Source organism: Sander vitreus, chromosome 7 (genome assembly GCF_031162955.1).
Source record: "Sander vitreus isolate 19-12246 chromosome 7, sanVit1, whole genome shotgun sequence".
Lineage (NCBI taxonomy): Eukaryota > Metazoa > Chordata > Actinopteri > Perciformes > Percidae > Sander > Sander vitreus.
In genome coordinates this window covers 26,406,499-26,418,044 of record NC_135861.1, presented here as the reverse complement: position 1 = coordinate 26,418,044, position 11,546 = coordinate 26,406,499, and the positions used below count along the sequence as shown (strand labels likewise).

General features: G+C 43.7%; 1 protein-coding gene and 1 long non-coding RNA gene across 3 annotated transcripts; one reads left to right on the top strand and one right to left on the bottom strand.

The window, feature by feature from the left end:
* Positions 1 to 690: 690 nt before the first annotated feature.
* On the top strand, positions 691 to 4,920 carry LOC144521255 (uncharacterized). The gene is made up of 3 exons (XR_013502293.1): positions 691 to 887; positions 1,058 to 1,218; positions 4,672 to 4,920. It is a non-coding gene; the product is annotated as an uncharacterized LOC144521255 (long non-coding RNA).
* On the bottom strand, positions 4,047 to 11,480 carry csrnp2 (cysteine-serine-rich nuclear protein 2). Of its 2 annotated transcripts, none has more exons than XM_078255698.1 (5): positions 10,799 to 11,480; positions 8,899 to 9,101; positions 8,534 to 8,796; positions 6,908 to 7,204; positions 4,047 to 5,658 (listed from the first exon to the last, which is right to left on the bottom strand). In XM_078255698.1, exons 2-5 carry the CDS (start codon positions 9,086 to 9,088, stop codon positions 4,711 to 4,713), a joined length of 1,698 nt encoding a protein of 565 aa, XP_078111824.1. In that variant the 5' UTR covers positions 9,089 to 9,101; positions 10,799 to 11,480; the 3' UTR covers positions 4,047 to 4,710. The 2 variants fall into 2 exon arrangements, with proteins under 2 accessions (XP_078111824.1, XP_078111825.1); XM_078255699.1 differs by having other exon boundaries at positions 8,929 to 9,101.
* Between the last annotated feature and the right edge of the window lie 66 nt (positions 11,481 to 11,546).

The window sequence follows — 11,546 nt, the reverse complement described above, 5'->3', positions numbered from 1 at the left end:
TCATGGAGGACTGTAAATTGGCATCTGAGTGAATGTTTATATATAGAAAAATATTAAAGCAATTGTAAAAGGATTGGTGTTTTATAACTGCATATTGTGACCAGGTCAAAGTGGAACCACAGCACATAAAGAGGGAGCTGCACTCTTTAGGTGTTGGAAACACTCTTCTGTGACTACAGGAATCTTTGCCTCAGCATACATTATTCCAGCTACTTCTTTCCCATGGCCACCTGTAACCATAGATAACATTATTATCCTCAAAACCCAGTGAGCTTTCCTACTACTTCCTGTTGACAACCCATCCCCCTCGCTCTGTGACAACAGGCAGCTTTTACTGTGAAAATCATGATGAATGGGAAAGGAAATTGCCCTTCTCTAAAAGTCCCTGAATAAAATGTAGAATAGCTTATATATAAGAAAACAAAGGCTATGGCAGAGAATTTAAGAGAATATGTTTTGCATAAAGGCACCAAATATAAAGACAAGCTAGGGACATACATTGCCATTTCACTGAGAGAAAGTGTGAGCAGCTTTCAGTTTTGTGTTGACCTTAACGGCCCTCATTGTTTCCTTCTTCCTGTTTTCAGGAGGGCATTTGGATCCTGTCTCTGAGCACACAGAGTGAACTTTGTGTGTCGGAGGGTCTGGATTTCCCTCCTCAGTTCAGCCAGCATGTGAAGAGCACGGCAGACCAGTGAAAATACCATGAGCCAGTTTTATGAATAGTGCCATTTAAAAGGGATTGGTTTCAGTGAAGGCCTAATGATGCCACAGCACTAAGCGTCACAGAGCGAGAGGGAAAAGAGAGAGCATTCTTTCCAGGCGCTGGAGCAGCACTTTCAGACTGGTAGACTGGAGTGAGGTGGTGTGGCAACTTTCCATTTCACGTACGTCACCCCTAATGCCCAGTTGCTCTCCACGGCTGTGTCCAGTCACAACAGTTAAATTAAAGCCCAGATAAAGCTGGTGATTTTGCACATCTGTCAACACGCTCTGAGATGACTGTGGGAGCCACTCTCTCCTCTGATTACGGTGTTTTTTCTAAATATTTCCACAGGCTCGTGTTGGGCTCCATCATCAGACCCTGAAGCTATCAGGCTCAGCTGAATTCTTCCGGCCATTGGAGAGGTGAAACAATAGAAAGCCAGGGGCCGGAAAGGTTAAACAGACGATGCATAGTTCTCAGAGCTGTGGACTGCTGCCAGAATTGTTCCAAAGGTAATTTGTTTTTGCATGTTTGTGGTGTGTCTTTGTGTGTGTGTGTGGGCTTACTCTCAGGCTGTTTGCTCACTGAATCACACCACACAGTGACTGGCACAAAAGAGAATGGGAATTTTAATCAGGTAGCTTCAGGTAAAGAAACACACTTAGAGGGGAAGTAACTGTCAGAGCAGGGAGTGTACATCCTGCATCCCAGAGCAGAGACATCGGAGCTGTGTGGGTCACACTGGCTAAAGGCCGTGCATGAGAAGCCGCTGCTGGCTCAGGTCGATATATAATAGAGGGGAGACTTTGTGTCACTTAAGCCAGCTAGCAACTTCCTGCTATTGAAGAGAAAAGGGAGCACATATTTTGGATTCAATCAGTTATTGTACACAGTGAAAAACCCGAGAGGGCCCCTATAAACTGTGAGATAACATAGTTGATTCAGAAAAAGATGGTACTGGACGCCTCTGATTATTCTTAAGAATCAAAGCCAGGTCAGAGTTACTATCTCCAGTGGTACTATAATCCTGTGGTGTGAATAAAATGTAGAGCCTCAGATTTCAGAGTAACAACTGCAGTGAGTGAACCCAGTAATGTGACACACACATCTGCATGTAGAGAGGTTGTGCTTAGAGGAATGCAATGAGTGTATGCTGCCATCTAGTGGACAGAGACTGTACTGCACCTATCAGACAGTCAGTCATGACCCCCAGGATCTAAATGAGGACAAAGGCTTCACGTGTTCTCCTTTTGGTTTCTCCTTTAAAGCGACAACATAAGATCTACAGACTTCACACAGGTCAGTCACATCTGTTTACAGCGGATGATTGTAATGACCAGACCCAAACGGAATCTGCGGATGTTTTCAGCGCTGACCCAGAATTGAAATCTGCAGAACTTAGCAGACTGTTTTTCTGTTTGGGGTGGAGATGTGTGAACATTCTTGTTTTTTTTGTTTTTTTAAAGGATAAATCTGCGGAATTTCGCATCCCCATGTGGCCCTAGTCATGACAAAACAAATAGATAAACAGATAAACACTAACTAAAATAACCATTGAACCATTTTTCAAATCAGAAACGCTAAAATGTGAAATATAATTGCACTTGAATTAATTTCTCTTCAAACTGTCATCAAGTTAAATCTATTAGATCCAAAGCTAATATAGTAAAATCACAAAAATGGGATCATCATCATGTGAATATATGATCATTCCCATAATTAGTCTAATCAAGGTAATAGCAAAATGTCATCAATGGCAGCTTAGCCTGTAATGTTTCCACCCTGTGTTCATGTGAAATAAAGATGTATTACCTGCTAAAACCAACACAACACAAACACAACTCTATCCTTTTAAAATCAGTGTTTTATTGTTTTTATTTTTGTATAAAAAAAAAAAAAAAACCTTTTTGTCCACTTTAGGCAACAGTTAGCATGAGAGTAGTTCTCACAGCTTTTAGGTGAAGTCTAAACATATCAGTCTTTTCTAACAATCACACACCCCTTTCACACAGAGAAACACACAATCACAGAGTGTACTGGAGTTAATTGGATGCAGTGGTCCCAGACCTAAGTCTATTAGTAGAAAGCCAAGGACAAAAGCTCAACAATAGGCAGCTTTTAATCATCGCTTTAAAGATGGTACTATGTTGAGGCAAGTCACGCGAACACACGGGTCACAATAAATCTAAAGCCTCACATTTTATTTTTTCAATCTGATGGTTCAAAGCGTCATCTAATTAGGGTTGAAACCACTGCTTTGGTGCAACTCTTAAGCAGATTTATATTAAGACAATAAAAAAAAAAAAAGGCAAAGAAACATCAGACATCTCATACACGGCAGCACATCCTGTGTTTGGCGAGCCGTCGCCAAAAGCAACAGCTGTAATTGTAGGCAACAAAACAAAGGACCGATTTTGTGTAAGAAGAGTCGGCACACTTAGGCAGATCAGTATTAATCAGACATCGCTTAAAAAAGACATTTAAAGACAGGCAATGTTATACGATTGCATTTACATACTCAATGACAAAACGCCTCATTCCAGAATCTCCACATTAATCATCTGCGGTGCAGTAGCTATTGCGTTTCTACGAGAGGCTCTGCAACACTTTTTATTTCTAAACATCAGTCATCGAGGAACATCTCTGTGAAATCATATTTCTCGTGATGGTGGAGAGAGAAAACAAACAGCGAATCGTAAATATGTAACATCAGCACCTTTCAGGAATAAAATATGTATCCTCACTAATATACCCCACACACACACACACACACACACACACACACACACACACACACACACACACACACACACACACACACACACACATCGTTGTCAATCTGCTTCATAAGTTAGTAACATCACATCACTTTGTATTACTACTTTCTTTGACTCTTTCAATGCTATATTCTTCATATGCAATGTGACTTGATTCAGAATCCTCTCTTCCTCATAATGTAGTATTATTCATTCATTGCCTGGGGAAGATCTATCCTGGCATTTCATCATAATAACATGACATGACTGACTACATGGGGTTACGGTATAGCAGTATAAAAGATCTCCTTTCACTCAAAGACTCAGGACTTCAAACCAACAGTATCTAATCCACAAAAGACACATTACTCAAGGAAATAATAAGTAATATCATAGGCATTGGAACTACAGGTAAACTAGAGGTTTTTGTTGACAAATCAACTGCATTTGCACAAGCAGCGCGAGGTGAGCAAGAGCAATAACTAAGGCCAGTGTTGGTCCGCTGCTCTGTGTTGGTTTTCCTTCGTTTAACAGCAGCGCCGCAACACTCGCCCTCGGTTCACAATGTGCGTACGGTTAAAAAGCAGCAACCTCGGCTCTGTCTTGCACATTGCAAATGCATATACAGTACACAAAAACAAGTATTTCCAGGATAATTAGGTCTATTTTCAGCGGAGGATACTATCGGAGGCCTTTATTTGGCTTGACTACAGCACAGGTTTGCTGTAAGGGAAAGTGAACAAGTAGGTATCTAAACTCACAAGCTTCGGGCTCACTGCAAAACAATTTGTGTTTAGCATTGATAGCTATTTTTTTTTCACCAAACAAAAGTCTTATGTCAGCATTCCCACATTGTGTTTCCTGTTCACTACGATGGAAATTAACAAAGCACTACTTGCTGTGTACTTTCCCATCGGCCAATGACTCCTACACACAAGTGGTGTTTTTTAATGTTTTTCCATTAAGGCCGTATTCATCACCCCTAAACTGAATTACTTACAATGTTTCCTTGTAACTGCATCCATATTACTTCTCGGGAGTAGTCTATATGTGCTTTCAGCATCCCACCCCCCCTCCCTTAGGTATTGTAATACTCACTTCTTATTCTCCACATAATTCAATGACAGTCACTACAAGAGATTGCAACCTGTAATAATTCTTGATAATAGCAGTGATAAATGTGAAATGTGTAATTTCTTTTCATCTTAGATGAAGCTATTGTGCAAAATATCTGCAGAGAAGCTAGAGCTAAACTTCGGGAGGCAGTGGATTGACTCCTTCCTCTGAGCACGCCTCCCGTTGGCACTGCTGCACATCAGCCAGGCTCTGCCGGGGACTCGAGGGCCTCTCCTCCACCACTGCCACGCATCCCTCCGAGCGCAGGATCACATTGGTCAAAGACTTTCCCAAAATCGGCCTGCAGGGGATCTCTTCAGGCTTATCATCTTTCGACTCCTCTCCTCCTCCTCCTCCTCCTTCCTCTTCTTCTTCTTCTTTCCTTTGGCCTCCTCCTGAACACTGTTCTCCCAGCAAGCGCTCCTCCTGTTCCGCCTCCTGCGCTCCGTGCAGGCTCTCGAAGGCCCCCGGTTGTATGGGGCCGAGCTGGTAGTAGAGCAGAGAAGTGGAGTCTTTGAGGAGGGCCGAGGGGCTCTCCTCCTGGTTGTCAGTGATGCAGAGCACCGTGGCCCCCGTGGGGAACGGCCCCTGCAGGAGGACCTGCTCCACCCCCGGCACCTCCGCCTGCCCCGGCAGGAGGCAGAGAGGCTGCTCGGCGCCCAGCTCCGGCTGCACCGCCTCCCCTTCCGCCTCCTCCCGCTCCCGCCTCTCCTGCTCCTCGGCGCTCTGCAGGTGCAGCACGGCCGTCTCGTTCTCTCGCTCCAGGATGTCCTGCTCCGCCAGGAGATCCTGAACCTCCGCCGCCGTCTGCGCCTCGCTCTCCTCCAGCTCAGAGTCCAGGCCGGCGACGGAGGACAGGTCCGGAGACGTGGGGCAAGTGGAGGAGGGGGAGGACATGTGGTCGGATTCAGCGTACTGGTCGCCGGTCCCTTGTATCAGCACCCTCCTCTTCTCCAGGTCCAGTTTCATGATGGTGTGCAGGTAGTGAGTTCGGACGCGTAGAGGGTTGAACTCGATGCGGCCCGCCATGTTGCCGCAGCCATCCCGAGAGCAGCCACATGGGAACGACATTCGATCCACCTGGGAATGAAAGGAGAGGTCATTTCAGTTCCAGTTTTATTTGATTTCAACAGGAGAGGCTAACCACTTTACTGACTCTTTTACACAAGAGTTGTATACGTTATATAAGTGTTTACAGTTATATACGGTTGTGGTTGTGAAAATATATTCCAAAAAGGACCTTGATGATTCTTCTAACAGGTGTGCCACTATCATCAACAACATCGACAATACTAGGGCTGCAACGAACAATTATTTTTATTATTGATTTGTTTTTTCTTCCATTTTTGTTATTTTCTCAATCTATAATTCATTTGCATTTACAAAACATCAGAAAAATGTCCATCACAATTTCCTCGATTGAGACATCATCACTTCTTGTTCTTCTTGCCCCCAAATATTACATTACATAAATGAGTTGTACAAATGGATGATAAGGTTATTGACTAGTATTTGATTCACTGCATCAAATTGTTGATTTTGTTAAATTCAGCTCATTTCACCGCACTGATCAATAAAAGAGAAATTGCATTTCAAGCTCAATGGATGGCTCTGGCTGCAGCCCTGTATCATACTGTGCTTTGAATATACAGTAGCATTCACAAATCCTAACAGGAGAAAGAACGAATGAACTGATTTATTTTACCAACTGAAATTAAACTACTACTATTAAACTGTACAAATGCAGCTTTTAGGTGGTTCTCTTCCCTTAGAGAGTAAAGTAGAGACTCTCTTGGTGCCAATACTGAAGTACAAACACTGTTTTTTTTGTTTTTTTAACAAATGGAAGACAGAGAGAGTGACCGGCAAGCAGAATACAACAGCAGAGGTGCTGCAGGAACAAAATATATCTACGCAGTCATATTTTCAATCTATAAGGATAGTCTCACTGGAATAATGAACATGTTTATTTCATGGATACACAATTCTGGCTTAGATCACAGCAGACATTTTTGACTGGTCAAGCTCTTCAAGCGTCCCAGTAAGCCATGACAGGGTGACAGTGAGCCAGGATGCATAATACAGGGACCCTGAAAGTCAAACGGCCATCATGAATTTCCTTATTTATACCTGTGCTTTTTCTTCTGTGATGTCAAAAGAAGAAAAGGCCAATGGGAGTGTAAATTGCACATGACTTCAAATGATTCAAGTATTGTAAACCGGGCACACATTTCATTGAGCAGTGAAGACTCATTCCAGCCTCAGCAAAAAACTGCACAGTGGCTCCCTTCTCTCTGCACATGCACACAGACGAGCCAACAAGCCTTACCTGGCACTTAATCCCAGCCTGGCTGCAGCCGCAGTGGCGCGGGTCGCAGTACAAGCGGCAGTCGCAGCCGCATTCCTCCCGCGACAGGCGGATGGTTCTGAGCTCGGCTTTCTCCCGCGCATCTATGCGGGCGATGCCGGACGCTCGCAGCAGGGCTCGGCGGCGCTTTGTGGGCAGCGGCTGAAGAAAGAAGCAGTCGTCCACCTCCACCTCGTCCACGTCCAGGTCCTCATCTGATACGTCCTCCAGAGTCAGCAGGTCTGCCTGAGCGCACTCCACCGTGCCGTTCCTTGTCAGCTGTGGACGACAGTTAGTGTGGAACTGTGAGCTGGAGACAATAAGAGACTGATTCCCTATTTAAAGTTCAAGAGCATGGTAGTTAAGATTGATACATCAAAAACAGCTTTATCTGTATCTTAATCATTTCATACTGGAACTTTCAAATGGACAATGTTAGAAAAAAAGTACTCAGATCCTTAATTTAAGTAGTAGTAAGTCCTGCAATCAAAAACCTACGTAAGTATAATAAAGGAGAATTATCACCAAAAAGTACTTGTTCTGCAGAATATTGGCCCCCGTAACTGATTCATGATTCATAAGCAGCATTATTATTATTATTATAATAATATGGGAAATGTCTCTTTGGTGGACCTGCCAACAACTCAGATACACCTGGAATGTGACTATACACTGTCAAAAATAGTAACCAGTAACTTTAAATGTAAACGTAGATACATGTAGAAGTATAAAGTAGCATAAAATGAAAAGTACACGGAATTAAAAAGTGTAAATGTACCCTCGTGTTATATGATATTCTACATGTCAAGTGAAACAGGACACTGGGGCTCATTCAAAAAAAAACATTCTCTTAATCAATCAAGGGTGCATAACATTTTGTAAGGCGTCATAGGCAAAAAAATAAATACTGTATACTTGACCCAAAACTAGGGATGCACCAAATCCAGATTTTTGGGGTTCGGCCGAATACCGAATCCACTGGTTAAGATTCTGCCGAATCCGAAACCGAATACCGAATCCTACTCCCATCCTCAGTCCATGAACACAGTAAACACATTAATGTATGTAATGTACCTGAAGTTGCTGCATTTTGGCTGCTGTCTGTAGATTCCTTCATGCATACCTCGTATTCTTTTGGATGTTTCCTACGCAAATGTTTTAACAGCGGCGATGTTGTGTATTGTTTAGGGTCCTTGCCACCACGAGACAAATCGGCATTGCAAATTGAACATGTAGCTGGACTTGAATGGCCTTCTTTTGACTGAAAGTACTGCCAAACAACACTTTTTCTGCTCACGAGTTCCAGTTTCACTTTCTCACAGCCTACTGCATTGAGCAGTCCACCTACGTAAACACCTCCCCGTAATCAACGGCGGTGTCATTACGTCGACCAGCGTAGCGCAAGCGTAAGGTTCAGTTCGGTGGGAAAAAATTCTAAGGTTGGGCAGAAACCGAACCCCGTCAAAAAGCCCAATGTTCGGCCGAATCCGAAGCCGAATCCTGGATTCGGTGCATCACTATCCAAAACAAGGCACTTTGATCTACCTCAAGTCATCTCTTAAATCCACTGATCAGTCACACAGTCTGAGATAAAAATGTGAAACCTACCTTCATCTTGCGGGCATTGAGCTTCTCTTGGCGTAGGTGCTGGCGTAAAGTGTGCCGGTGGCTCGTTTCCTGTTCTCGGGCAAACTCGCCCAGTGTGTAGTGTCTGATAGAGGAGTGGTGACGGGCCATGCCCAGGGAGCTGCCACCTTGGCTGGGCACGCTGGTGAACCCCTGCCGCCGGGGAAAGTAATACACTGTCACCACATCAAAACGTACCCGTTTTCCCCCCGGTGACAGCTTGTGCTGTCTGAGGATGGAGGTGGCTGAAGTGGAGAAAAAGGGGGGGGAATGCAATGTTATACTTGAGTAATCAAATACTTTAACTAAGCTAATTAACTGTTTGAGTGGGTTTTAGAGTGTATTGCCTTTAGCGTGTGTCTCCGGTTGTTCCTTACGGGTAAATGCAGTGCTGGAGGGGGGGTTGAGGCTGTCACAGCTGTCAGCGCTGTCACTGCTGGAAATGTCATCGTCGGAGTCCTTAGGTGTAGAGAATGGAGAGCTGTTGTCCACCTCTTCATATCTTCGTTTGAGGCTGAGGGACGAACCTGCCTCCATGGAAACTCGGTGTCTGAGGGCACAGAGGAGCACACTGTCCAGCCACAGACAACACACTCGGGCACCAGGAAATGTGAACCCAGAGATGTGGGAAAAGTGGGTTCTCGTGGATGATTTAAAACCCTTTCATCAATGAAAGGCAAAGTGTGGATAATGTTTGTGGCACTGTGTTATATCGGTTTGCTAATTAAACTCCTAAAAGACTAAACGTGTTAGGATAATGTGTATCTGTGTCAGTCAGGTCAGCTCTCGGCACAAACACAGAAACCAAAAAAAAGGTGACATCGGCTGTTTCTGTTTGGTCTCCTTTCATCTGTATTCCAGCTCCATCATCCCCCCCCCCCTCCTCCCTCCATCTCACATGGAATCCTACTTTAAAATCATCAAGTCTAGAGACGTCACCATGGCAACTAGGCAAGCCGGTTTAAAGCGAACAGCCTTGAAGCAAATGACTGGCCATGGCTTTTTTTAAATCTTAGTTCTGCTATAAACAGTGCAAAGGGAATTGATATTAGTGAAGCTGATCAATCACAGCAGCGGGTTGCTGTCAAACAGGGTGAATGAAAAGCAGCATGTTATATTACGTTATATTATGAATTATGAATATTCACAATGATATTCCATAAAGACATGTGGTCATGCTTATCTTATTATATATTCCCTATGAATAAGGTACTTCTAAAAAGGTAATGAATAGTTTACTATGCAAATCTACATCCGTAGTATGTATGAGGCACATTTTGACTGTGTCTGGGTTAACATGCTACTGACAGCAACATGCTGCATCTTTATTCCTTAAGGGGACAGCTCCAAATGAGCCATTTTCCAACATCTCGAAAGGGAAAATCCAGCCTGACATGGGACTAACATGTAACATTTGTATAATATCGTACAGTGTAGTTTGTCCTCAATCTAAACAGAGATATGATGTAGGGATGATGTCATGTAGAGACAAATCATGGAGCTGAGCTGAGGACAGTGAATAATAAAACAACTGCTGCAGCCACGGTGATTTTACTGGGATATGAGGACACTCCCTGTCAAAAAAGTCCTAAAATTGGACGTAATGTCAGTGTGAAACTAATCAATTCATGCCTCGGTGCTTAGGGAGATGTCGTGTAGATGTCTGTGTTCATTGAAACAGTACACAAATTGTATTTTAATGTGGATTTCCCCATCTATGTTCCTCTTTGGAATTAGGTTTTTGACCTAATTTAACACACCAGAGGAGGCTGCAAAGTCTTACATGTTCAGTAAAGATGCCAGTGTGGTTATAGCATCAATGTGAACCATTTTCCACCTGGGGACTCCCAATATAAATAGGAGGCAAATGGAGCAGAGGCTGAATTTTGATAGTCTGCTCATTTCCCTTATGAAAATCAGACTCACCCTCCTGTTCCTTTAAGGACTTAGTTGGACGGACTTGCAGTATGCTTACAGACAATTGTGACTACATGGTGTAGGACAATTACACTGCTATTATACTGCTATTTACCTTCAGGACAGGCGGTGTTGGTGAGGGGTTTGTTCAACTGTGAACATGCAGCAACTGACTGCGTTGGAGAAGGTTGGATGTTATCTGTCTAACAGGCAAAGGCTCAACCGTCCTCTCTCTCCAGCTCTACCCATTTTTAATATACACACAGACACACACATAAAGGCACACACAATGGCAAACCACCCGGTTAATGAAATACTAAACCCTCTTACCTGGGGCAGAAACAAGGACCCTTATTCCAACCAACTCGTAGGTCGTTTCCCTTTCCAATGTGAGCTGCACATCAATCTTTCAACGCCCTATGAGATGCCTTTTTAGTACAAAACCGATATCTCTGAACCGAGTATCCAGACTGCAACCGTGGGGCAATTGTAACCTAAAGTAATCTGTCTGGAAGCTTGCGTGACTGTCAATTTGCAACACTTATATCTGACTATAGTAGGCTACTTAGGCTCCATGCTCATTGTTCTGCACACACGAAGAAAGCAGGAGCTGTCTACTAGACCTGCGGGTTTTATTTAAATGTTGCATGCCTATCCATTTAAAGGACAGACGGTAGAAATAGGGACGTCATATGAATAGCGGCGAATATTTCCTAACATGGAATAATATAATTAGCCGAATGTCTTATCTTTCTGATAGGCTTGCGATGTAGAAATCCGCTGACATCTGTGTTCGTTTATCCTTTTTCTCGCCGGGGCGGGTTCAGTCGGCGGTGCTTACTTCGCTTTCGTCTCGCATTAACGCGGATTTTGGCTTCTTTTTTTAATCGAATGGTGTCAAAATGTTGCAAACGTGACGAGAAGACGGCTTTCTCCCCGTTCCGCCCCGGCCCCGTTTGTTACAATGTAACAATAGAGGAAGAAATTCTTCCCTGTAGCCGTATATATACACTTTTTGTGACATCACAGGCATGCCCTGCGCCGGAGCATGCTGGGAAATGAAGTGATTTGTTTTTCT